This window comes from Apteryx mantelli, chromosome 15 (genome assembly GCF_036417845.1).
Source record: "Apteryx mantelli isolate bAptMan1 chromosome 15, bAptMan1.hap1, whole genome shotgun sequence".
Lineage (NCBI taxonomy): Eukaryota > Metazoa > Chordata > Aves > Apterygiformes > Apterygidae > Apteryx > Apteryx mantelli.
In genome coordinates, this window is record NC_089992.1 from 13,140,649 (window position 1) to 13,168,419 (window position 27,771).

Sequence of the window (27,771 nt, forward strand, 5' to 3'; positions counted from 1 at the left end):
TTTGAATGGGAAGTTCTCTGTTCCATGAGAACAACTAAATAATGTCCTCTGGGTTCCATTACAGTTTTGTCTAAATATTTCAACTCCCTTGTCATTACTGATTGTTTCCATTTTAACAAATAAACATGTTTTTTTCCCCAATCATTTAACACAATTCAGAATCCACCCACTGACTTACATTCCCATCCCACACAGATGTTAGTTCCCCCCCCCGCCTTGCTTCTCGGTAAGAATGTGGACAGAGTTTAGTAACAAAAATAAATTTTTAAAATGTTTTATGCAAAAATATACATTGTAGATGCAGGTTTCCTAGGTAACGTGCTACAAATGGTTTAATTTCCATTCACAGAGTAAACTCCTGCAAGACTGACTTAGGGCAATTCATTTTAGACTTTTGTACGCAGGCAATGGTATGTAGCCACTAGAGAAGAGATTGCAGTGTTTTCCCCTATCCCAGTTCCAGATTGCCCAGCTTTATGATAAACGTCTTGTTTCTGCTTTTTCTGTCAATAAAGTATAGATGTATTAGTGCAGAGACAAAATCCTGTATTGGCACTTGCATTTGCATTTTGTGATTCATCACCGCTCTGGAGTATTGCCTGTAAATTTGCAATATTTCACTGTTGACACAGAGCCTTAGCTTTACTAGTTCTAATATTTTTGCAGAGGAACAAATTCTGCCCTGACCTCCCCCATCCATCCTAGCCAGTTAGTGCTGTGCGCGCAGCCCTCCTGTTTGTTCCCGTTGGAGCAGTGCTGGGACGTGAGGTGAACTTTGGGGCAGAAGTTGCCTCATTTTCATCATATCAAAAATAGAGGTGTTCTAAAAGTGAGCTGGGCTTCTCCACAGCAGGCTCGGGGAGCGGGAGGGCCGGGGCCAGGCTCTGCCCTGCTGCTTTTGTGAGGGCCCCCCTGATGCTGATCGGCGAACGGCTGGTGCAAGATCTCCTGCTGGGGCCTTGGTGCGGGATATGGGGTTAAAAAGCGCAGCGCTGCTTGCTGTCATCCAGTACTGGTGGTGATTATGGAGAGAGGAATAGTGAGTGCACGCTGCTAAGTGCTTGCATGGCTCAAAGCAAAATGGTTGGAGAAAGAAAGGAAGAGGTGAGCCGTGTCATCTACACTCAGAAGCAGGTCCGTCACATTTTGTGGCTTGTACAATGTGCTGCGTTTTGAAGCTTGCCTCTTTCTCCCCTGCCTTTGGCTTCTGGCCATTAATAATATACTGTGCCTCAGTCTGATGGCACAAGAGAGTTCTGGTATCAGTGAAACAAATATATTTCCCCTTATGAAATTGGGAGCTGGCTGTGTCAGGCCAAATACCAAAAGATGATAATATTAAGATGCTGCCCACCAAATGGGGGTATTACAGAAGGAGCGCGTTGCGAGTAGGCGTCTGTCCAGCAATAACACGCTGCGCCCCAGGCTGATGCCGTAAGCATGGGTATTGGGCAAAGAACTGAGTTGCCCCATGTGAAACTCTGAGAGGCGCTTACGGTGCGGTATGGTGAATAAAATCCAAGAGTGATTCTGAAAGAGAAAACAATTTTTCAGGTATAGAGGTCAGAATAGGGGATTTTTTCCACATATTTTTCTACCTAGATGAGTACTAAGTTGAAATTCACAATCTTCTCCCTTACAAAAGCCATCTCCTCCTCGTGCCTCCTTTTACGCACCCGAGCACACGGGCAGCCACCCGGTAAGGAGGAAGCGGCTCGTGACTTCCACCAGACGACCTGCCCAGCGGGAACTGGGCCCAGGCTTGAAATGCCAGTGACTCCTCAGCCTGACAGCATGCACAGATACGCAGAGTGCACCAAAAAAATCTAAAAATCAGCAAATGCTTAGGGGATTTGCGTAATTCCTGACAAAGAGTACTGGTTTAGAGGCAGAGCCTGAGTTAAATTCACACTTTGACTAGCATCCTTATGGACTATCTAAGCCCCAGTGAAACTCAACAGAAAACTTGAGTAGTTCAGAGAGTACCTGGAGGCCTCCATAGCATGTGCTGAATGTGTGAATTTTCATGGGTTATTGTTCACTCTCGTTCTGCTCCAATGCAGAGGAATGACTTGGATGTTCCCACAGCGTAGGCGAGGATACAGTGACTTATCCCTGTGCTCTTCTCTGGCTGATTTTTAACGATACACCTACAGACTGCCTGGGGATTTACTCTGCACATACTGGTATTTCCTTCATCCAGTTGCCACGTTTGCAAGCATAGTGCCAGCCTCACAGGTGAATATGAAGTACGGATTTTTGCTGCACATACACAGCTCTAAAAATTTGTGCCTCTGTGATTAATGTGAGAGACGCTTTATTAATTGCCAAAGGCTTGAGAGAAAAAAAAAATTGTCCAGAGAAGAGAACAGAAGGAGCCAACAAACTGAGGTGACTGACAGTTTTTTTCCCCATAGCACTTGGAATTGTTATGATGTCAGATCTGCATATTATTTATCACGCATATTCTCATCTGTTGTAGGCAGACAACTCCCTTAGTATTAATGGGAGTTGTGCAATTACACAGTTGAGAACATGTGTGCAGCAGGACTGGGGCACAATGGGACCAGCTGAGGATGCAGTGTCAGTCTCGCACTGGAATGTCTTTATTTTCCTTGGCTTGTCACAGCCTCGTACTTGAGGCAGAAGGGGAAGGCTGATATAAATCAGTGACTCACTCCTTTACTCTAATGAAAATCCCACTGAAGTCAATGGGAACAGGCCATTGTGGTGCAAAACCCTGATCTGTGCAGTGTTGTTCTGCGTGCTCTTTTGGGTCGCGCGATACCTTTACTCAGACTGAGTAATGCCTTGCTCCTCAAATGATTACACCGAAACACATAGAGCTATTTGAAGAGGATAGTACTGTTTGTACTGCCATGCAGACAGCACAGTCTGGACTCTTGCTCTTAATTAAAAATATTTATGTTGAATTAATTTTCCCCTGCAGAGCTCAGCTTCACCTTTTTGTTTCATTCTGTGAAGTCATAATTCAATACTTATGGCAGCATAAATCCATATTAAGCTCCAGTATAAGCAGGCATAAATTCCACTGATTTCACTGCCCCGTTTACACAGGACTGTGTTTGGTCTGAGATCTCTTTTGCCTTGGAAATAATTGCAATGTAATAAATTTAGGCTTATAACTCAGTTATATGATGAAAGGAGAGAATAGGGATTATAGGAAAACAAAATCTGAGTTAAGTGCAGATAGCTTTGAAAGTAAGTAAAGTCTGGGGTGAAGCTGGTGATGGTGTTTTATATGCGTCAATCAGCTTTCATCAAAGTATCTGAAAGCACTTTACGTGCATCAGTGAAGTAAGCCCTGCAACATCCCTGTAAGCGTAGATAGTATTAGGAAACACATTTTGCATTCCCTACTTGATCTGTACCCAGGCAGAAAGCATTGAAAGCATTGCTTTTTTTTTTTTTTTTTTTCCCCCTGGATAAAAGCTGAGAAGGATTTCAGGATTTTGTTCAAAGCAAGTGGAATGGCATTTCGGTGGATGATATCTGAGAAGGTTGATCCCATTATAAATACCCCTGCTTTAATATAGATTTGTGCTCACAATTTTCATCCCGCGAAAGAGTCCAGGCTTTCACGTGCGTGTGCCAGCCAGCCAGCGGGAGGCACAGACGGCCGCCGTGGGGGAATGCGGTCGGCTCGCGGGCTGCGGGAACGCGCAGCGATGCAGCAGCTCTGTCGCGGCGCTGCTCTTCTCCCGGGAGACATCAGCGGGGCTCAGGGTGTCAGTGGGTCACTGCGAGCTGGGCTGCACTCCAGGGGCACTTATGTGGAACTAAAAAGTATTTTTAGGATTGCCTTAAAGTTTTGTCTGCACGTGACTTCATTGCCGCATAGTTGTTGCATGCAAGTTTCTGTTTGTGTTTGCTGGTGGTTAAAAAAAATTCTTGGCAGAAGTATCTCAGCTGATGATGGCTTTTGGGTTGTTTTGTTGTGCTCCAAGGGGTATAAGGAAGCATGTGATTGTTTGAATGTTTCAAAGCATCAAATAATCAAACACACTGCAATTTTAATGTTAGCAGTGGTTTAACAGTTTGGTTTTTAAAAGCACGTAAAGGTTAAAATATAGAGTGTTTGCCTGGGTGTTTTAAGTCAATGTATACTGTAACTGACCTCTAGAAATTCTTTCTAGTCTTTCCCTTCAGCCCAAGCCAAAATGAGTTTTTTTCTGACCACCCTTAAGATTTTTAACAGACACTAGTTTCCTGTTTAGGGTGATGTTATCTTCTTAAGAGTTTCTGCATATGCTAAAGGCAAATATGTTCTGAGATTCTCTGCTCTTGACCCTTTTTTTTAAGTTTTAAAAAGTAAGTGTCCATTTGCATGTTTTTGGGATTGTTGGTGCAGTCTGCATTATTCATAGTAGATTCCAGCTGCCAGATTTAGATCTGTATCTAGACTTCAGCATTAAAATTATGGGAATATTCGTGTCTGGACTTTTGATTCAGAGTTATGTCTCGTTTAGAAAGAAAACCAGAAAAGTAAAATTGGATGCAATTACACTGCATAGACGTAAAAAAAAAAGTCCAGTGTGTTTGAGCAATTACTGGGCTTGAGAATTTAATTGTAGGATGTAAGATGTATGTTATCTGCTTCTCAGTGTCACATGCTGCCTTTGTGAAAGGACAAAATATAGTGGGCATATACATATATGGGCATGTATGGGCCTTCTGCCTAAAGAAGGGCCAGCAGACGACCTAAGAAAGGGTCATGAAGGAAATGGCTAAATTGTCACCTGGACACTTTCCCCTATAGCTCCTCTCCCTTGCCCACGTTAAAGAGCTAATTGGTTTTAGATAGCATAGTAGGTGAATTGAGGTCTCTGGGTTTGGGGCTGAGAACCCCAATGATTTGTAGTTGGTGGCCGATGCCCTTTCTTAATCGGTTTCTCAAGTGGGGGCTGAGCTGGGTTTTGTGTGTGGAATCACACCGAGCTCATGACCTTTCTGTCAGTACTGTATAGAATAGGTTGATCTGACCTACTGTAATAGTAAAGGCATCTGGAAGGGCTGAGAAAAAGTGATATAAATACTAAGTGGTTTGATGTGAATTCTAGATAGTTTACATCCTGCATGGAGGTAAAACCAAAACACATTTAGAGAGAGCTGGGTTACAGAAAACACTGTAAAATCCACAGTTCAGCTGTGTAAGACAATTGTTGCAGGTTTTGTTTTAGTTACCGGTAGTAATTTATGAAAACTTTGTCCGTTTATATATTCTCCAAGTGCTTATGTGAGGCATTAATATTGTTTTGTGACACGGAAGAGTGGCATTCAGTGTTGGTTTTTTTTTGTGTGCATACATTTTGACATTGCTTAAGAATCAAAATAAGGTGAAAATACAAGTGTTGAAATAGAATATGCTGGCAAGAATGCATATGTTGAAGACTGGATGACTTGCTGTCTGTTATCTGCTAGGCTGATGAGTTTTTTCCACTGTGTTTAGGTTTGCTGAGTTCTTAATAAATTGCATGCCTGATGAGCTTGGCTTCCATCAGCCATCGTGTTCAATAAAGTGGTACAGCCCATCTTCCACCTTGTGCACCATCTCTGGCAAAGCAGAACCTGGCTTTAACTGCTTGGGGATAAACCTAGGAGGAGTTTGCAGGTGGTGCCACGCTGATATTCATCAGCATCCTTGCTAGTACGGTGGCGGATGTGGAGCACGGCATTCCGGGAGTCCCCAGGGAGCAGAGTCACCTCCAGGACCTCTTAGCAAACCAGACACTGCAGAGCAACCTGAGTCCTCTGCGTGGACTCCAGGGTAGGCAGAAAGGAAAGTTGCCTTCTGTCCTTCAGACATGTTAAGATGTGTTCAGGATACAAGCCAGTAAATGGTAGTGGTGTGTCAGGGCAGCACAGGTCTTCACACCAGCTCTTAGTTGTCGAATTTGATCCACAACTGACTGCAAAGCTGCTTGAAAGACGTACAACCCAGGATGCTGAACACCTGCCATGGTAATCCTTGGGGATGCTAGTCCCAAAGGCTGTGTCCTCATGCTCCTTCTGAGCACGCCAGTTAAAAAAAAAAAAAAGAGAGAGAGAGAGAGAAATCCCTAAGTGATTAGTTTCTTCCTTCCATTATAAAAGTTACCAGGGCTTTGGGGTGACCTGCAGCAGAGGTGTTGCTTTATGTACCTATCAGAAAAATCGATAGTAGGCCAGGGCATGTCTGAAGTATGCTAAATGCTTGTTTGCTTTTCTTCACTGTGATTTTGTTTCTCTTCTGCTTCATTTGCAACTGCCGTGTTATGAATAAATGCAAACTTGCTTTCATGTTTATATTGTCTTTGCTGAGAAATTCCTGTATCAGTTATCTGGATAGGAGAAAGTTTGATCCATAAGCTCTTCAAACGTATCCGTGTTTTTGCAGATATCAATGAGTGTGAAATTGGAGCCCATAACTGCGATAGACATGCCATATGTACAAACACAGCGGGAAGTTTCAAATGTAGCTGCAGCCCTGGATGGATTGGAAATGGCATCAAGTGCACAGGTGAGGGTCGTGCACAGCTGAGGGTCATGCACAGTAATATGTATTTCTAAGGTCTGACCAAAACTGAGTCCCAGCAGTTTTGGAAAAGCAATACTACACCTACAAATTGAGAAGACAAATGTTTATCATGCTTGTCAGGTCAATTTTACATTGTGTATTGGAGCACAAATTCTCCACCATGCTAACAGTGAAATCAGCATTATCTCCTGTTTGGCTTGTGAGATGGTGGAAATGGACTAGACCATGGAAAGGGACAGTGTGTGTCCATGATGGGGGCTCGTGGCTCATGAGAGGCGGGGAGAGGTCTCTTGGTACTCCCTGTGAAAGCAGTTTAGCCTGGCGAGCGCCCTGTGGCTTCTTCACTCACAGTTATCTTGCCAGGCGGCTTTGCTGGATTGCAAATAAGCTGTGCCTGCTTTTCTAGGCAGATGACCCCACATATGTTTGGATTTTATTATGGAAGATTATTTAAAGTAGAGCTTCTGTGTGCCGTACGCTACTTAAAGTTTGTATTAGTGGTGTGTTTTTTAACTAATGTTGGGGTTTTTTTGTTGTTTTGTTTTGTTTTAAAGATCTGGATGAGTGCTCCAATGGAACGCACATGTGCAGCCCACATGCTGACTGCAAGAATACAATGGGCTCTTATCGTTGCCTGTGTAAAGAAGGTTATACTGGAGATGGCTTCACTTGTACAGGTGAGCTTTCTTAAGAATGAGACAAGTACCATGCTTGAATACCCAGCTGACAGATAAGCTTATTAGTATTACAAATTAAACACAAATATCACTGCATTAATGTCCACAATGTAAATTCTGTGATTTTGTGCTGGAATATAAAGTGTGGATCAATTACAGGATGAGGATTGCGTACTTTTAGGTCTGGTGCTCCCCAACACTGGTTGCTATTTCAGAGGAGAGTGCTTGATTTCTGCAGCAGGTGCCCGAAGAGGTTGTGAAACCTCCATCCTTGGAGATATTCAGAAGCCAGGTGGACAAGGCTGTGAGCAATCCCATCTAACTTTGAAGTTAGCCTTGTTTTAAGCAGAAGCAGGACCAGACCTGAATTAGGCTACAATTCAATGCCAAAAAAAATTTTGAAGCCTTTGTCTCTTATGAAATTATTCTCTAATATGTCACCTTTCATGTTCTTCTATTTCACATTAATTGCTGTGACTTGAAAGAAAATATTGTGTATTATACCTAGTCTAAAACAGTCACTTTTTCCCCTTGTTAAAAACAAAAGTTTTCCATGAGCATTGAGAGTATTGAGCATTAGTAGGAGTGGGTAAACATTAAAACAACAGTTGATGGTATAATTAGGCCAATTAATAAACCAGCTTATTGGCTGTCCACATTAATATTAGAGTAATAGGGCATCTGTATTAAAATTACTTTGTAAAATTGCTTAAAAATGCCCGTTCTTCCCACAAGTGAGTATGTGCCATCTGCCCTCTTCACTGCCTTATCTGGAAACATGGTATCAGGATGCAGTGCTGACATGTAGGATGGTGGTAGTTACTTCTGAAACCTAATACTATCAACTGAAAGTGTGATTATAAAACATCACTAGAGAGATGTTTCCCACCCACACTTCAGTCTTCTGCTCTGAAGAATGGATTAGCTCATGTAGGCTTAGCCATCAGGAACTCTGCTGTTACCCTAAGGATTTTGGTGTTGCTGTTGAGGCTACATGTAGAAGGTGACCCTGTTCAGAGTAAAGCCACAGGATAGGCAGCTGCTGGGCCAGGTTTTCAGCTGGTACAAATCAGCAACACTCTATCAGCCAGAGCAGTTTTACGGCATCTTGAAATCTGGCTCAGCAGGTTTAAGGCTGAATTTGAATTATTCCAGTTTAGAAATAGGCACTGGGACTCTGGTTAATTCTTTCCGTATAATTTACTCTTGAATCAGATTCAGCTGTTTTAGTGGCCTTCACAAGCAGAAGGCCTTTTTGTTCATTTCCCATATGATGATTTGTAGGAATCTAGGAACTGCATCTTCCAAACGAAGCACTTCCTGAGTTTCTGCCCCCCTTTTTTTTCTTTTCTTTTTTTCTTTTTTTTTTTTGGACTGCTTACTGCTCCTGACTTCAAGAGGTAGCTGGAACTCAAACTTGGGCATGCAAGCGTTATGTAAGCCTTCTGCCAAAGCATGCAACACTGGCCCTGATAGGTGCTAGCTTTGCTTTCCAGTCATGGCCTTTTACAAGCTCTCACTGCCAGCCAGACTTTGTTGCAACAAGTAGGGTGTTTTTATGTTGTATAAAATGTCGGCTAGAGAATAGGGGCCACAATCTATCTGCAGGGCAGCGTAGTCCGGTAGCAAGGCTGTTTTTCTCATCAGCTGTTAACCTTCAATTTAATTTTGATTGAGTTATTTTCACCTTGCTGCCACTTTTCGTCAGTATTTTCTGTATTTGGCATGGAGACTGCCTGTAACCTTATGTTTGCTCATTGCACAGTAAACCTTTATTTCAGTTGCTGCCTTTAGGCTTTGCTGTAGTAGAAACAATAGCGATAATAAAATTCACATGCTCTATCTGAGTCTAAATTTGACCCAAAGTACTACCTTCAATTGTTACTAACTGTAGCTACATTAGCAGTCTGTACCTTTCACTGATTTTCCTTTTGATTAGAAGTTGTATTTTCAATGTGCAGAAAATACTCTAAGCTGTTATGTGTGATGGGCTCTATGCATAAGCAGCTTGTGGTTTCTTCTGCAAGTGTTCACAGCTAATGGAATAATTAAAATTCTCGCAACACTGCATACTTCAGCTGAACCAAACATCGATGAGGAAAACATGTTTACTGTAATTAAACTTGCACTTTCTCTTCCTTTTGCAGACCTCGACGAATGCTCAGAAAACTTGAATCTCTGTGAAAATGGGCAATGCCTCAATGCCCCTGGAGGATATCGCTGTGAATGTGATATGGGATTTTTGCCAAGTCCAGATGGGAAAGCGTGTGAAGGTAATTCTCTGTAAGCTTTGAACAACACTCAGCAAATTCTGCCGTAATAATATTTTACATATGAAAATATTACAGTTGGTTACAGTTGTGGTTGTATTGAAAACTGCATGAAAATTGTCAGTAATAGTTGCTTTTTTTCAGTTTTATGCATCTGGGCACTAGGATTTATTTTGGACCTCTTGTGGAAAGAGAGAAGTTTTTTGGAGAGTATCTTATCTCTTATTTGTGGGTCCGGCTGGTGATCCAAATGGCATTTTCATCTTAGCCGATTTGTTGCAAGTTCTTCATTTTATTTATATCACTTAAATGGAAAAAGTCATTACTTTGTGTTGATGTATGTGGAGATTAGCTTGTATGCAGAAAGGCACCTGCTCCTCACTCTCTTATAGTCAGTGGAAGGACTCCCACTGACCTCTGCAGGCTTTGGCTCTGAGTCCAAACCTGCTGAAAAATACTGCTTTGGTAGCTAATACAGTGGACCTGCTTTGAGGATGTCTGTGAAGTGCAAAATCAGAATTTGAAGCCTTGCAGAAAGTTTATAAAGCCAAAAAAAAAAAAAAAAAAAGGACTATTTGTTTAGTTTTGAAAGCAAGTTACCAGTTAACTCTAAGTCCTTCATTAGAGCTTTGCATATAAAAAAATCAAATGGTAAAGATGCTGTCAACATGATTAAGGTCATAAATTTGATTGCAACATTTGAAATCCGCAGCTTTATAGTACTGGTCAGTTAATTCAGTCAGGAAGAAGCACCCATATCAAGTGACATACTGTTAACTCGTAGGAATGGGTATTTGATAGAGTTCATAAGTACATCACTATAAATAGGCTTTTTGCCCTGGAAAATGTTCTGTGTGGATTTTTTTAGTAACTTACAAAGAGAAATAAATTATGAGAGTGAATTTTTTGTGTAAACTAAAACAATATTAAGTTTCATAATGTCATGAAACAATTTACTTTCAAACAGTATAATCTTTAAGCTAACTTTAAATAGCTTATACAGAGTCTAGCTCCTGTTGCTAAAACAGACTTTTCTTGGTGTCTCAGATGTGCACACTAAATGCAACATTTTAAGGTCCTTGGTAAACACGCACTCTCTTTTATTGTATCAAATCAGTCATTCTTTATGCAGTGCATAGAGCAGTCATTACAGATTGAATCAGATACAATGATTCAGACAAAAGGCCCACAGAAGTTGGGTCCAGGTGCCAAACTCAAGATCTACATTTTACAAAAATCTGAAGATGAGAGTTAAATTCACCTTTCTGCATAGGCTTTTGCTTTGCTTAAGTCCAGCTTTCTGGAGACGGCTACTGGTTTAGCATGAACTTCACTTTTAAAGCGTATCTTCTGCCATGTTTAATTTTGCTACTTAGCAGGTTGGCCCATTAATAAACTCAGATTGTTTCTGGTATGGCTTCTGGTGGCGCTGGAAAGAGCCTTTTGCCCAAATGAAAGGTTACGGATTAGGTCCTGTACGCTCCAAGTATAGATCTCACACGTAATTTTTTCTGGTGTTACATGGTGTGCAGGAGCAATTGGCTTCCAGATCCAGGTTTGCTGAACCTTTTAGCAGTTCTTTATATATATAAAAAAGATATGTGAGCCTCATATTTTTCCCCACCTGTTTTTTTTTTCTATCAGATATCGATGAGTGTTCACTTCCTAACATCTGTGTCTACGGTACTTGTCACAACCTCCCTGGTCTTTTCCGATGCGAGTGTGAAGTGGGTTACGAGTTGGACAGAAGCGGTGGTAACTGCACAGGTAAAGATAATTTTGAACAAGATGCTTTTAATTTTCTGTTAGTATCATGATCAAGTCCCTAGGAAATTCTTTAACAAAGCTGTAAAAATCAGACTACATATAGGAAAATTCATACTTCCCCACTGTATAACACAGAGAGAAGGATCAGCAGGGCTTGGACTCAGATGGAGACTGGTGGCCTTTTCTACACTCCTCTCTCCCCTTCTTTGTGAACCTCTGATATTCCACTGGATTAAGAGAAGGGGAAATATACAGCAGAGATAATACTCCTGTCTGTCCCTATCTCCTAGGCAGAGATGCGTTGTGCCCTGTGGTTTCTGTTCACAGTAATGTATGATAAAGTATGAACTTGTAATGTATTTTTCCCTTAAGTTTTTTTGAATACTTCTATATGACTTTTAATTCATAGATAGGTTTTCCAGTAAAAACAAGTTTTTTCTGCATGAAATGATGAATTTGTCATAGACAAGTGTTCTACTTCTAAAATGTGCACATGCTTTTTAGAGCTTCCTGGACACCAGTATCTGATAACTAATGGATTTGTGGTGGTCAACTTACTATACCTGATGTATTGATGGTTTGAACTGTCACACTATTTGCTTACCACCTGCTGTTTTTTCTTGCAGATGTTAATGAATGTGCAGATCCCACAACCTGCATTAGTGGCACATGTATCAATACTGCTGGTAGTTACACCTGTGAGTGCCCTCCTGATTTTGAGCTGAATCCCACCCGAGTTGGATGTGTTGGTAAGGGATCATTCCTTGTGCCATTTACAAGTGAAGTTGTGCAAAGGGGCTGCAGTGCTAACTGGGGATAAAGTCACAGGTCATGCACAAGGGCTGGAACAGGCTTTCCAACTCCCACCCCACTGCCCTTGGCTTAGAAATTATAACAGCGCAGTGGGAATGTGTCCAGAATAATGTAGTGTTTCAGCAATGCCCGGCTGCCAGAACCAATCCCTTGGGGCTTGTTACAGCCATCCACAATTTAGAGCAGACATGAGACAATTTTAAATTTCAACAAGCTTAAACCAAAATCCAGCTGGCCCCAAGATGGCAGGTGAATGAAGCTGTGGCATAAAGCCACTCATGCTCTTGGAGTGTTGAGTGTCGCTTGGCTAGGTACTACTTTCATGACCAATGGAAATGCTCTTGTAAGTGTTAGATTCAAACTGCTTGGTACTTCTCTGACATTTTTTGGCTCTCATTTGTAGGTGTAGAAATGCTCCTCAAATTCAAAAGTATTTGAAATTCCTAACATTTAGTAGATGCTTTCATACATAGTACTTGTTAATGTCAAGGAGAGGAGAAAGCAACAGGTTTCTGGAACTGAAAGGAGGTACAAACATGGATGAGAATGTGTATCAAAATGAGAAAAGACCTGACTGTACAGCTCTTGGTGATGCTGAGTACATTCCCCAGTCAGTGAGCAGTCCAGCTAAGCCGAGGGATGGGACGCTATCCTGTCTGAGGGGGAAAAGATGTGTTCTCTTGGACAAAGCAAGTTACTTTGCTAGGCTGTTCAATGAGCGATGAAAGCAGTTAGAAGGGTATCCCTCATCCTGAGACGATGTGTTGTGATTTATTTGACATTGTATGGTGTTTGACATTATTTGCAATTTGAATAGATACACGATCTGGCAACTGTTACCTGGACGTTAAAACTCGTGGAGATAATGGTGGCACCTTCTGCAGCAATGAGATTGGAGTGGGTGTTTCCAAGGCCTCTTGTTGCTGCTCCCTCGGTAAAGCTTGGGGGGTTCCCTGTGAACATTGCCCGGCTGTGAACTCAAGTAAGTTGGCTTTCCTGGGTTGGACGTGACAGTACAATGTGTCTTTTCTTAATTTATCCAGGTAGCTCAAATACTTGTGTGATCATTTACTGTATACGTGCAGGTGACATTTTTGAAGAAACACACAAGTCTTAATCAAACTTTACTGTTTTTTCAATAAGCTTATGTAAGATAACGCTCCTGAATAAGTTTGCTGTTATGCATAAAACTTTACATTATGATATTCAATAGGAGTTATTGATATTACAGAATAAAACCTAATGTTGATGCTCTGTTACTTTATTTTAGATAATTTAAATCTAAAGTAGCAATCTGATTCGTTTTCAAAGATAATTTTGCTGAAAATATTTCTACTATTTTAGGTTCATAAATGTATTTTGTTTTCAGCTGAATATAAAGTTCTTTGCCCTGGAGGGGAAGGATTCCGACCAAACCCTATTACAGTTATATTAGAGGGTAATGTTTATATTTTTTTATTTTTTACATGTCTAGAATTATAAAATTCTTCAACGAATGTTACTTTTTCATAGAATGAAATAATATTTGTGGTTATGTTCAAATAGATATTGATGAATGTCAAGAACTGCCTGGACTTTGCCAAGGAGGAAAATGTATTAATACATTTGGTAGCTTCCAGTGTCAGTGTCCGTCAGGGTACTATTTGAATGAAGAGACTCGAGTGTGTGATGGTACGTAGACTTGACTTTACTAGTTTTCTGCTTTTGTTCTTATAAAGTGATGACAAATCAACATGCAGAATTAATCTGTCTCTTAAAATAAAAATAACCAGACCAAGCAGGGTAAAGCTTAAGGGTGGAAAAATTGAAACAGGCTGAAGTCTTGCATTGAAAGATAGAAAGCTCCTTCTTGACTGTGTTGAAGTACATGCAAATTTTTGTTGAGAATGACTAGGTTTTCATTGAAAACAAAAGATCTGAAAATTCTTGTAAAAGTTAAATATCATTTCCTGACCAGCTCTAAAAAATAGCTTTTCACTAATGGTTAATGAATAAACAATCAGATAAAAAACAAACTTGCTGCTTGAGTTTGCTGGGCTGGTTAGTGTTTTAGTGCCTTTTATCTATTGCTTATTTTCTCTCCTGCTGATCTGAATGTCCAGCTGAAAATATTTGTTGTACTTCAAAAAATTTTGCTTCCCCCAGCACAATCAATAGTATATGTTCAGCACATTACATGCACCTGTCAGGTTGTACTGGATACAAAACTTTAAACAAACTCCCAAATCTTTGATTTCCCACTGTCCAGACTGTCTTCAGCCTTCCAGACCATTAATAATGTTAATATAGTGCCTATGATGTGCCCAGCACTGCAGTAATGCAAAAGACTCGGGCCTTAAATTAAGGCAGAAGAAAAAGTGCTTCATCCATATTACACTTGCATAGCTCAACAAATGGTTGCCTATTTAAGAGGAAATCTATCTATGTATTTTTTTTTAGTGATATGTCAAAGCTAGTTTAAAATCATAAGAGACAATTTTGGACTCTTAAGCTCCTAGTTTGACTTTTTTTTTTTTTTTATTACAAAGTTTAGAGTCTCTTGATGAAATAAATATGTCATCACTTGGTGGAAAGTCACTCATTTTCTGCAAACAGATCTGAAGCATCTAATCAGTCTGATTTAGCCCTATTGCTAGTTAGGTAGGGCACTCCACAAGGAACAGCTTTGATTCTCGTCAAGATCTGGGAATACAGGATAAGATCCTCAAATACTGTTTTTGTGCAGCGGGTGTAAAAACCAAATCGCTGACTCTGAGCCGTCTAGACACACCAGAGTTCCTGTCTTCCTACCACAGCTGAGCTCTCCATGGCCATCTGTGCCATGGCCTTCTCTTCTATGCAGGCTTCGATCTGCCATGACCTCACTCAGAGCCCCTCAGTTGTCCTCTGCGAGCATGTTCCTGCCCTGTGCGTTGCTGAGACAGCTTCATTCTTGGAAGCACAATGAGAAACTGCCATGGCCACTCACTGCCTTTTTGTTCTCCTCTAGATGTAAATGAGTGCGATACCCCTGGCATTTGTGGACCTGGCACATGTTACAATACTGTTGGGAACTACACCTGCATCTGTCCTCCTGACTACATGCAAGTCAATGGAGGGAACAACTGTATGGGTATGTTGTGTTTTTTTTTATTTTTATTTATCTTTATGCTTTGGGGCAGGGCTTTAGCTGGTGCAAATCAAAATTATTCCTCTGAATTCAGTTAAATGCAAGAATTAATTAAGTAAAAGATCTGTCTTATTTCATTAATTTATTAAATAAGCCAAGGCAGATCATTTTTAACACAGATCTTTCAGCACCTCATCAGAACTTCTCCTTTGATTTGATATTTTCTGTGTCACGCCCTTCAAGTTTCACTCAGCTTTTCAGCTAAAAGCTTCTGAATGTGAAACACTGCTGAAATTACCCAGTCTTCACAGAATGAAGTCACAAACTGTGCACAGCTTTTAAGGGGAACCATAAACAAGCTCATGTTCTTACAGCGTTGGGCAAAAGGCCAATATCAAATCCTTTGATGAGTCTGATCAGTGTTAGAGCTGTGATGGGGACACTTAAGCATTTGTGTTGCAAACACTTCTTTTATGTACATACTTTTATGGTAATATTCTAGGGAAAAGCTTTTCTGTAGTATTTTACAGTGCTACAGCACCTACTTGAAAGGATTCTGAAAAGTACATTATTTAAAGGAGGTAACTTCTAACCCCTTAAGGTTTCATCATCTTTCATAAGAGTTGCTAATGCATTGGCCTGGGTTTTTCTTCATTTTTGCAGATATGAGAAGAAGTCTGTGCTACAGAAATTACTATGCTGACAATCAAACCTGTGATGGCGAGCTGCTCTTTAATATGACCAAGAAAATGTGCTGCTGTTCCTACAACATTGGACGTGCATGGAATAAGCCTTGTGAACAGTGCCCTATCCCAAGCACTGGTGCGTTTTTGCATTACAAAGCTGTTTGAAAGCCTGGGTAACATGGTGGTTACTACTAGCAGATATAGCATTGTTAGAGAGAGATGCTATGTTCTTTTCTGCTTTCTTTTATTTGTATAAAATGAAGGGATTAATTACCCTTTTTGGCATGAAGGTGATCAACCCAAACCACAGAGAAGGCATATGTTTATGTCCTTTTGGAGTGGTTTGTGCTTAAACTGCTTGGCCATGCCTGCTTTGTGACTAAGTTAATCCATCCCTTTAGCAAAGGCTTGTAGATCAAGGACTAAGGCTTGGCATAGCTCCAAAATACAGTATAAAGTAATGCTTGAGCTGTGTGTATGGCCTCCTGATTAGAGCAGCCATGCGCTATCCAGTCCTTGGCCTGAAATAGTTGTGCTGTGTGACCGCTGATTGTCTCAAAGGGCCTTTCTGGTAGCCATGGGGTTACAGAGGGTACTTCAGGCTCTTCTGAGAATGATCTGTGTCAGGTGGCCAGATATGAGATGTAGGTGTTCCTGGGCTAATTGTATGGACATACGGGACTCCTCTGCACTGGGTAAGACTTTGCAGAGTTGAATCCAGTACACCCCACTCAGGTTCAAGGTGGCTTGGTTCAAGAAAAAACTTCCTAGACAATTATTTGGATAATTTCCTTCTTATGGCTCAGGTTTTTAAAACTCATATCTGGACTTGTATACAAAAATTCTAATGCACTGAGATAAGCATATGCACAGCAAAACCAGGATGTGAGCTCAAGCCCTCTACATCTTTTTGTTTGCTAACTCTCGTGGCCTTTGAATGAGGCCACAAGGCTGTGAATCCGTACAAAGCAGATCACACAGTAAGCCTTTGGGAGGTGTCTGCCTACCTCTACATGCCCTGTAGGTGCTGAAAGAGTAGAAGTAGAATTTTCTTGGGCAGAGGATGTAATGAATTTTTGATTGTTTATTAATTTAAAATACTACAACTGCTGCTTTACTTTCCTGCTGCAGATGAATTCTCCACACTTTGTGGAAGTCAGAGGCCTGGCTTTTTCATTGACATTTATACAGGATTACCAGTTGGTGAGTTGTGATTTCTGTTGTGAACTAAATTTTATGTTGCCTCTGTGAGAGGGAAAGGGAGGGATTGTCTTCTCAGTTATTTTTTCTAGGGGAGGAATAACGACTAAAGGATGCAATGGAGTTCAACCCTCTGTTTAAATTTGAGCCTGCAAACTTTCTGCCTAGCTCCTCCTAGCTGGCAGCAATGATCATTGCTGCTTGTGATCAAGGCAACATAAAGCTGTAAAGAAACTGTAATCAAGCCTATTTGAACAAGCTACGGATACCAAGAATAAGAGGTCTGGGAGAAAGGCCAGTCAGCATCTGCTTTAAAAGGAATTAGGAGTCTTTCCTTCAGACTAAAGCAGAGATTTAATCTGACATTTCACACCAATCCCCCTGTGTATTGGTTTGACACAAAAATCCTTTTTGCTGTTCAGTTGGAATATTTCTCACGTATGTTTTTGTGTGTAATGTTTGAATTGTGAGTAACAAATTGCAAAACAAAAAGAGGGAGAGAATGAGGAATTCAAAGGCAAGGATCTGAATAAATCCCTGGTGGGACTTCCTTTTGTTTTTATTCACACAAAAATGCAAATACGAAGCAGATAACCTACCCTGTAAAAAGCAGAGAGACAGCATGTAGGCAGTAATCAGGTGCTTTAGAATTAAGCTGTTACTGTGATACAGCATCCAGCTAGCTGGATGGAAATATTTCTAATGAAGTGCAGAAAGAAATTAGAGAAATATACAGTTTTATTATTTACCAGCTCATTTTGAAGGGGCAAAGTTTCAAAATCTAGCTCTTAGCATTTATTAGCCAAAATCATTGCCAGTCTACTGTAGCAAATTGGGCCATTCATCAACAGAAGGTAGGAAGCACTGAAGTATTTGCCCTGATGTCTGCTTGGTCACAATCGAAGGTAGCTATATTCAACCATACAAACTCATTAGGATATGGTATAGCGTGGAGATCTTGGATCATGCTAACATGCATAGATAAAAGCTCCACACATAGTAGTTAGCAGGAGTGCCAGGAGTGTTGCATTTGGCCTGGCGTGCCCTGTCATGCCATAAACCAATACCACATACAACGAAAGGGCCGGTCCCTTGAAATGACCAGCATGACCCAGTGCGTGCATCACTGTGGTGAGACTGGTGCATACCCAGCCTTACACCGTGCGAACCACAGGCTCTCCCTGGTGCTTTACGATCTTGGCAGGTGTCACTAGGCTGCTTTTACTTAGCAGCTCTTCCCGTCCCTTACATCTGTAGGTGTATGGCATGGGAACAAGGCAGCGCCCACCTGACAGGTACAGTGCTCTCTGCACCCTGTAATGTTTGGTTACAGTCTTCACGTGATGTTACTGTTCTGTTGTTATCACCAAGTCCTACATGCTTACTCAAGGTGATCGTTTCAGGGACGGAAGTAGTTCTATTTTTATATATCTCTTATAACCAGATGACTAAAAATTGCAGAATCTAATGTAGGAAATCAAGGGTTTGATCTTGCAGCAAAATAAAAAAAAATACATTAGTTGCTTGAAATTCATATTAGCAGGTCAGTTCCCATCGTGTTCTCTGTGTTGTGTACATCACTGCATATGACAATTTTTACTAAAGGGAAAGGCTTCTAGGGAGTCTTGAAACTCTTTGCTGTGGCAGTAATGTTAAAGATACATAATCGGTTACTTAACCCAGGTAGGAATAGAGGATTGGCAAGCACAGGTCATCTGGCTTGATCAATCTAATTAACAGCATGGTGGCAGTACTTAAAATGTTATCTTGGTACTTTCAAACTGCTGCAGAAAAACATGAAAGTATTCTCAGATTAATAAGGGTAGAACAGTGTAAAGCAGAGTTCTAGTGTTTGCATTCAGTCATGTTCTCCTATATCAAACTGAAGATCACAGGGCCTGAAGTAACCCAAAGACAGTCACATTCTCTCCATTCCTCTCTTTCCAATAAGCCCACTGTAACAATAAGGAAGATGAGGAGGCTCATCAAGGGGGTGGTGGCAGAGATGGGGAAGGAAATGTGCTGCTCTGTGCCTTCCCTGTGGCAGGAAATATTTTGGCCACAGTGGAGAGTCAGACCCTGAGGAAATACCTTTCCACTATTTGGCATAACTCGCTGTCTATTAGAGCAGTAAACATTCTGATGCTAATATTATACATTTGATAATTCTCATATGAATAAATGCATAAGGATATAGTTCAGTAGCAGAGGGTTTAATGAAGTACCATTTGCAAGTATTTAAAATGTCTCTTCTTGCAGATATTGATGAATGCAGAGAGATTCCTGGAGTGTGTGACAATGGAATCTGTATAAACATGGTTGGCAGCTTCCGGTGCGAGTGTCCAGTGGGTTTCTTTTACAACGACAAGCTACTGATCTGCGAAGGTATGGTGCTTAGACCTTTTCATTCAGAGAAATGGGATTTCACCAGCTGACAATTCAAACACTGGCAAATCTGATGTACTTGCAAGGTATACTTATCAAGGGAAAAGACTGTCATCAGACTAAATCTGTGTTATTTAAGACTTTTCAAGTTCTTTTGCATAGAAAATACCAGATTTTCCATCTGACATCAAAGTTCTTGAAAGAGCGTGAGTCAGCAGTCATGGGAAGAAACGTTTTTCACATTTGGCAGTAAAGCCAAGAAGAGGGTAGTCTTCCTGAGTCAGATCATGAGAATAATATTTTGTTATTCCAAAATATTTTTTATGACAAAACAAAGATTTCTGTAAATACTCTAAACACATGATAATTTTTTTTGCCAATTTAAACATTTCCTAACATTGTATTAGTCAGAGTCATGGAGAAATTAAAGACAGTAGTATGAGTTGCATTCATTCTCTGGTGTGGTTATGAGACTTACTAACTAGTAGCAAAACAGATACTGCAAAGCAAGGCATTGAAAACATGCACATTAGCATGTCTTTGGAATAAACCCTCTTAAACACTTGAATTTCATGTCTTGTTTTTGAAATCTCATGGACCAAATTTACCACTGCTGTAATTTGGTTCAGCAGTTACTTCAAATATAAACATGTTCTGCATGCTTCTTCTAAATGAAATATAGTTACATTTCTAGGGAAATAAAGCAGCTGTGAGAGACTCCAGTGACAATGAGGGTCCCACTGAATTTGGCCCAAGCTTTTTGGGAGGGCTCTGTCTCTTCCCTGTGTGTCTGTGCTGTTGTAGCTCAATGCAACCCACTTCCGAAGGGAACTTCCCCAAGGCAGCCAAGGCCAGCACCACCACAAAAGCACTTAAACTCCTCTCACTGGAAAGCAAACCTGGGCCTTAGAATATGAGCAGATAAAAGAAAACAGCTAAGTGATAAGCAAGGTTGTTTGACAACTCATCAGCAGATCCATGAACCAAGTCCAAGTCGGCAGCATTTTCAGTAGGTTACAGTGACTGGCCACCTGAGTGACTTCACAGGATAGGGTCTGCTGGGCTGTGTCTGTTTGCAGATACTGTTTAATGAGATTAGAAAACTGCATTTAAGAACCCTCTCTCCTCTTTTTTTTTTCTTTTTTAGGATGATGTTGATACACTATAGTCAATATTTATTGTTAGAACATGATCTTGGGAATCATCTCCTAAACTGTGTATTCCTCTAAGAGGGGTATTTTACAGGTGTCTCCTGGTAGCACCATCTCCCCTGTAAAATACCTCTCTCCTTCCATACGCTTGACATCGGGGGCTGGCAGCAACGCAACCAGAATAAAACTTTACTTTCATGAATCCGTCTTGAAGACTGAGAAAGCAAAGTCAAATCCAGTTCCCATGCTTTTTTTTTTTTTTTTAATACCCTTTTACTTCTGACTGTGAATTTGTCTTGCACCATGAGACAAATTCTTACTGTCTTACTCTTTCTAAGTAACTACTACTTGAGGTATTGTCTCTCAGCTGCTGCCTGCTAGTAAAACTTGCCTGCGATTGTATGGCTATGCTGAGTGGGTGCGCTCCACTAAACATACAGCCATCCACAAGAAATCAACCAGGACTGAGCTTCCCAAGCTATAAACACAGACCAGTATCACAAACAGAAAATGTGCCATTCATCCATCTACTTTGCACAGCCTTAAGTAAGGAAAATTTGTTAAAACAGAGATTATACCATACCAATTAGGGACATACACAGAGCTAATAGGTGAGTTTTCTGCTTTTTAAAGCAAAAAAGAATGTTTTTGGCATTGGAAATGTATTTTTACTAGTTTTCCTCACTTATTAGCATTTGCCCTTTAGGTTATTAAATGTAAAAGGTTGTTGCCTGAAATTTGGAGTTGCTGTTCGTATTGAAAGCTATTAATGACCAACATGGATCTTGATCCTGTGTTATGATCAAGGGAGATCCTCATAGTCTCCAGGAGAGATCTGTTTGGGCACAGCAGCTTACTTATGCTGAGCACAGTGTAAGAATGAAATCCACCCAAGTGAAATGTTGCAAAGGACTTTCATGGGCACTCCAACATCTTCAGAAAAATATTATATAAATCCTCTAAACAGAAATATGTTTTAGGAATGGAACATATGGGCTTGGGATGATTTCAGGGGAGTAGCCAAATCTGACTAAATATCTACTTTCATCAATATATTTATTTTTATGAATTAAAAAGACACACTTTTATTTGGGTAAGAGAATACTCATTTAAGTTAAAAACAAAGAAGTTTTCTTCTCTTTCTAATGTCAGCTTGCAGTAACAATCAAATGCCTTTTTGTATTAATAGATATTGATGAATGCCAAAATGGACCAGTGTGTCAACAGAATGCAGAGTGTGTCAACACAGCTGGTAGCTACCGCTGTGATTGTAAACCTGGCTACAGGTTCACATCAACTGGCCGCTGTACTGGTGAGTATTTCTGGTTTGTTTTGTGTGAAAATTGGCAGAAAATAGTAGCTTTTAAAAGAAGTCTGAAAAAGCCTATCTCCTCTTCAGGAAGATGTATGTTGTAGTATACCAGATGATTTTTTCTGGGCTTAACGCCTTTTAGGAGATCCCACAAGCATTCTGCTCATGTCCCAGAAGACTAATGGACCCATTCTGCAAAGGCAGAAATGATTAGTCACCTGAGTAGGTGTTATCTTCCACCTTATCCCATCAACCTCAAAGGTTTTTGTCTAACCCATGTCATGTCTGGGGAGGGAAGACCAAGATGATTCACTGCCTCTAGACTAACTGTTTTCTGACACTAAAAACTCAGTTGCTTCCCAAAGAGGGAGCACGTGGTATTTTCCCCTTCCTCTGCCTAAATTCTTTGATTTTTATTGTAATTTGCTAAATGTGTTCCAAAACTTTATTTGCCACTTGTATTTTCACTTAAAAATCAATGCTTACTGGAGTCTTCTACTGATAAGATGGGCTTATCTGCTAGGCCATATGCAATAACTAACTTAAAAAGCTTATTGTTAAACTTCCTAACTTTTCTATATATTTAAACAGGACCCTGAACATTATTTTTGAATACTCACTGAGTGGAACTGCAGTTCTCTAATCTATTTGCTCTTTCTTCTAATATCGTAGCCCAGAGAGGCATTCATGTTATCTTGATAATTTGAAGAAACACAGAGATTTTAAAGAGTGCTGTGAGCCAAACAGCCATTAATATTATATACATTTCTGAGCAAAATAATAATTACAAAGGAAATTGGTAACATTTTCCTTGGGTTTTTGCTTCTGAGTACTTGAGTTTTAGGAAGTGCACTTTTCCCTGCAGTACAGTTTCTCATTGTTTGGTGAGACCCTCGCGGGAAAAGGGTGTAGGGGCAACCAGAACACTACTATGAGAACTAAAACTTTGTTTTGTTAAGCTATGCAGCAGTACATGTAAATATTCAATATATTCCTAATGTAATCGTTATTATGCCTTCGTTACGGTAGTACAGGAAAGCCAGGGAAGGTTCTGATACGGGTTACAATACCCAACATGAATTGGCACAAACAATAATACTTCCCTGTATTTTGCTCTTATTTTATATTTAGTGAAAATAAAGTTAAACAATTAGAGTCAAAACAAAAATAGTTGATAAAGTACTTGATCCTGCAAAGGAAGGAAATTCCCAGCCATTCTACTGAGAGTGAAGAGTGCTAAGCACCTTGCAGGATTGGATCAGCCTTGCTACTACATGGAAAATGATTACACCCTAATAGCTTGTATGCTGTTGAAGCAAAGCTATGATATATAGTAGGCACTAGTATGATGAGTACTGCATTTATCTCACTATCAGAATAGCATTCTTCTGGTGCTATCTGTTGTGGTATAATAAATAATTTTTCCTATAAACTCATTTGTGACACTTAAAAGAATTCCGCCTCCCAGTTTTTAAACTATTCTGATATTCAGTGTTTACCCCAAAAGAAGTGATTTTTTTTTCCCCCGGGATTTTAATTCACTGTTCATTTGCCCACAGAACACCAGAGAGAGTCATAGTCTTTCTTAGTTCCCCCTCTCTTAAGGTGAGAGGATTAGGAGCTCTGAAGATAGCATGCTATCCCTCATTGGCTTTCTTTTGGCCTCCTTCAGATTCTTCCAATCTAATTACCAGCAGCGCCTTTAATAGTGTTGGGAGAGCTTGGTCCTCAGTGAACATCCCTCCAAAGTTACTAATAGCCCCAGTTCACCGGGAGTGATGTTGGGGATAGGGGTATATATGGATTATTGGTGTGCTGAGGGAAACATAAAGAGGCAGTGTAGAGGCAGGCAAAGGAGATTTAGTACATGCATTTCTTTGCAATTAGGAAGAACCTTACTCTTATTTTTGTGGTGAATGGAGGACAGCTTGGTGAGAAAGTGCATCTGCTTTCCTTAGACTACATATGAAAGAAAATTTCTGTACATTAAAATCTAATAGATTCTAATAGAAAACTTTAGCCATACCTCAGTTCTTGTATTTTGGAGCTGCAGAAGACAAAGCACCAGGAAGCATATTGAATCAAAGCAGCTCTTGTTGGTGAAGAGGTCAACAAAAAGACCTCATTTGATTCATATTCCTGATTTATGTTATGTAGAGAAATGTGCTGGACAGCAAACATTTTGTTCTTTGATGTTTTATTTTACTTACTATTGATAAAATCCTGAATTCTAGCTGACGTTATTCATAACGAGTAGCAGGAAGCAGTCAGCTGTGGAACTAGCATGATGGATGCCCTCCTATTATAAGGCAGCGTGGTAGTAGGATGTTTTTTCCCACATCTCTCTGCAGAATTATGCAGCTGCTGCTGGCAAAATATCTTCTGGCTTCATACAGCAGTAACTCCTCTTGCTGTTTGAGCTTATCATGCATGCCCTAGTTGTCTGGTTTGCAGGGTCATCGCATTACATGAGGCATAGAGGCTTCAACACACATGTACATATGTAGCCATTTTACCTCTGCACAATAAGTAGCTAAATCCATGAGGGGTTTTGTCTTTCTGTGAGTTTAGTGAGACAAGTGTGGGATTTATCTCCATTTCTGTTTTGCAGGAATTCTCTAAGTTGATCAAGAAGGTTGATTTATAATCAGGAAGACAATCAAATATGGCTAAAAGCAAGTAATTGCTTTCATTAGAAGGATATAAACTCTAATGTATGTGTAGCTTTCATATCTGCATATCTGCTACAAAGTCAGTGTAAAGCACTCAAAGCTCCCTGCACAATTTCATGTCATTAATTCTGATTTTCAAGGCTATGGTGATGTGCCTTCCCTCTAGCAAGAAACTATGATTGGTAAACATAATTTTCACACAAGAATTTTTTTTCAGCTCTGCAAACCTTGAAAAAATAATTTACAAGCAAATAGCCCATTTTCTGAGATGTACTTAGTAATGCTCTTTTCATTAATAAACTAAAATGTACTATTTTAAATGAAGACTGGATTTTCACTAGTGTGATTGCTACTAATAAATGTTTCCAGCTCTGTAGTTTAGGAGGCTTAACTTTCCGTGTGCCTTTTTGTTTTCAGATCGAAATGAGTGTCAAGAAATTCCCAATATCTGTAGCCATGGGCAGTGTATTGACACTGTTGGAAGTTTCTACTGCATTTGTCACAATGGATTCAAAACCAATGATGACAGAACAATGTGTATAGGCAAGTATATCAAATTAAGCTGTACTTACACTTAATGACTGTCTTAATGGAAGCCCATTTTCTCTGTTGTGAGAAGTTGCATTACAAGAACTTACTGTGACCTAGTTACCACCAGGCAAAAACACTGTAGCTGGCAATTAGAGATAAAGCTGATAATGAATGAAGAACAACTCATTCAAGAAGAGCAAACCTTTAAAATGCATATCCGGTGTAAAGAACAGCTAATGCTTTCATTTTTCTGAAAAATGTTCCATTCTTAGAATTCTCCTAAGTATTTTGTCTCGTTTATTCCTGTGAGCAGGAAATCTAATATATTAATATTGCAGTGCAGTAATTGCACACAGCTTACTTGTTAACAGAGTAAGTGAAGAGTAGATTTCCTGCCAGAGAACTGCCCTTTTCAGAAGCAAAGTCATCTTAATAAAGATCGAACTTTTGTATTTAACCCTTTGGTGGCTGTTAGTATAGCATCTGTTGTCTGGATAAGAAGAGGAGATTTCAAGCCTCTCATGATCCAAGATTGCTTAGACTTCCCTTGGGAAGAATGAGATCAGAGCTGTAGGAAGATAAATGACTTTTGGACCTTTGATTATTTTTTTCAGATATTACTATCAAATGTATAAACCTGTGTAAAATCTTCTTTTGGGGAGGCACAACAATTAATCTTTTTTCCTTCTGTTTGCTCTATGTTACCAGTGGATTATTTCTCTTGTCTGTGGGATAGTTGGTAAGGCCTTGCATTCCCCATCGATGATTAAAATTCTTGTTGCTATTTCTGCTCTTTTGTAGATATTAATGAGTGTGAAAGAGACGCCTGTGGCAACGGAACCTGCAGAAACACCATTGGCTCTTTCAACTGCCGCTGCAATTTGGGATTCATCCTCTCACACAACAATGACTGCATAGGTAAGGAGTACTGAGAGCAGTTAGTGTTTCTAAGATTTTCTGTTTCTAATGGAATTAACATTAGTGCCCTCTTCTCCACTAAATTAGGTTCCCGTCTTGCATGGTCTGTGGATTAGAGACAAAAAAATGTTCCTCTCTTCAAAAAAGGCCTCTCTGATTAGGTAGTCCTCACTTTCTGTAACTACTTGAGTGTTCGTGTGTGAAATATGCAATTCCTTTTTTTTTCCTTTAATCTTGCTTTTTGATGGAAATATCATAACATAGACAAATAGTGGCATTTTTTTCTTCACTTGCTTTTGAAATAGGGAATGATTGATGTATTATCAGTCTCTGTGCTGATATAGTGTGAACAGAACTCTCAGTTGCCCAGTTTTACTTGTTGCGGGTGTTTCTCATGTATCTTTCAATGTTATTTTTCTTAGATGTGGACGAGTGTGCAAGTGGAAACGGGATGCTCTGCAGGAATGGTCAGTGTGTGAACACAATTGGATCCTTCCAGTGTCTGTGCAATGATGGCTATGAGGTGGCTCTGGATGGAAGGACTTGTGTTGGTGAGTGTCTTGGCTTAGGGCAGAAAAAGTGCAGCAAACGTTGAACAGCCATTCTTGAGTAAAACAGTGAAGAAGTCAGAAAAATTCTCAGGCTATCATCACTATATCTAGCAGAAGAAAATGATGGCAATGTACTGCAGCATTTTTTTGACAGACTTGACTATTGAACATACAAGCAAGCAGAAAGCTTTGGGCACTTTATGCTCCTTGGTTTCTGCCCTCTGTGAGATGCAGTTACTTTGTTACCCCTTTTCTGCTTTGTGCGGGATGAGCAAGTACTGATTGCCTAGCCTGAGAAATCTTTATTCTTTCTTTTAATGTTGTTAGCTAGATCACGGATGAGTCTTGTCAAAGACCCAAGAGCCAGAGGACTCCTCCCCTACTCCTGGAGAATTCCACCTTTAGTTTGGTGGGAGCAAAATTAAAGCAGCCTGAACAGCAGATTTATTGAGATAATTTATTTGAGATAATTGCTGTTGCTCTTCTCTTCTTTCAGATGTCAATGAGTGTGCATTGGAGCCTGGAAAATGCTCACCGGGCACATGCCAGAACTTGGATGGATCATTCAGATGCATTTGTCCTCCTGGATATGTCCTGCAAAATGACAGATGTGAAGGTGTGTTTATATTAATTCTTCTGTCTGTTTTCCTAGCTACTCACAGTTATTGCCACTCTCCTCTGCATCTAAACACAGGTAGTGATTCTCTTGTGGCAGTGTACAGTTCTGAACTGTAGCCTGTGTCTCTGTGAGTCACTTATTCTCAGAAGAAATCTCACCAAGTTTTGTTTGAACCAGTGCTGCCTGATCTGATCCCAATAAAGATATCATCTCAGGTGGTTTGGCTGATGATACCCTAGTGAGGTGTGCCCACTGCATGAGGTTTTGAAAACTATTCCTCAGTTTTACACATGTATTTCTTGTCCCTCTGTCTGTTCTTCTGTTGACATTTGTGATTTCAAATCTGTTAGGTTTCAAAGATGATGTAATGATACGTTTTATGTTGTACAGCTGCCAGCGTAGACATTTTTATTTCTCATCTCTTGAATTACTTTTCCTATAGACATTGATGAGTGTGTGGAACAGCCAGAAATTTGTGCGCTAGGCACATGCAGCAACACTCCAGGCAGTTTCAAATGCCTGTGTCCAGAAGGCTTTGTGTTATCTTCCACGGGAAGACGATGCCAAGGTAA

General features: G+C 40.2%; 1 protein-coding gene across 1 annotated transcript in view; it reads left to right on the plus strand.

Annotated features, from left to right (window-relative positions):
• The window catches only part of FBN1 (fibrillin 1), a 164,425-nt gene that overhangs the window by 114,198 nt on the left and 22,456 nt on the right, over positions 1–27,771 (plus strand). Inside the window, exons 32-49 of the mRNA XM_067305931.1 lie at positions 6,398–6,520; positions 7,093–7,215; positions 9,363–9,488; positions 11,130–11,252; positions 11,879–12,001; positions 12,883–13,047; positions 13,435–13,503; positions 13,611–13,736; positions 15,055–15,177; positions 15,838–15,996; positions 16,992–17,063; positions 19,320–19,445; positions 21,786–21,908; positions 24,998–25,123; positions 25,913–26,029; positions 26,452–26,580; positions 27,077–27,196; positions 27,642–27,767. Coding sequence (XP_067162032.1) covers positions 6,398–6,520; positions 7,093–7,215; positions 9,363–9,488; positions 11,130–11,252; positions 11,879–12,001; positions 12,883–13,047; positions 13,435–13,503; positions 13,611–13,736; positions 15,055–15,177; positions 15,838–15,996; positions 16,992–17,063; positions 19,320–19,445; positions 21,786–21,908; positions 24,998–25,123; positions 25,913–26,029; positions 26,452–26,580; positions 27,077–27,196; positions 27,642–27,767 — 2,199 coding nt within the window. The remainder of the gene's footprint in view (positions 1–6,397; positions 6,521–7,092; positions 7,216–9,362; positions 9,489–11,129; positions 11,253–11,878; positions 12,002–12,882; positions 13,048–13,434; positions 13,504–13,610; positions 13,737–15,054; positions 15,178–15,837; positions 15,997–16,991; positions 17,064–19,319; positions 19,446–21,785; positions 21,909–24,997; positions 25,124–25,912; positions 26,030–26,451; positions 26,581–27,076; positions 27,197–27,641; positions 27,768–27,771) is intronic.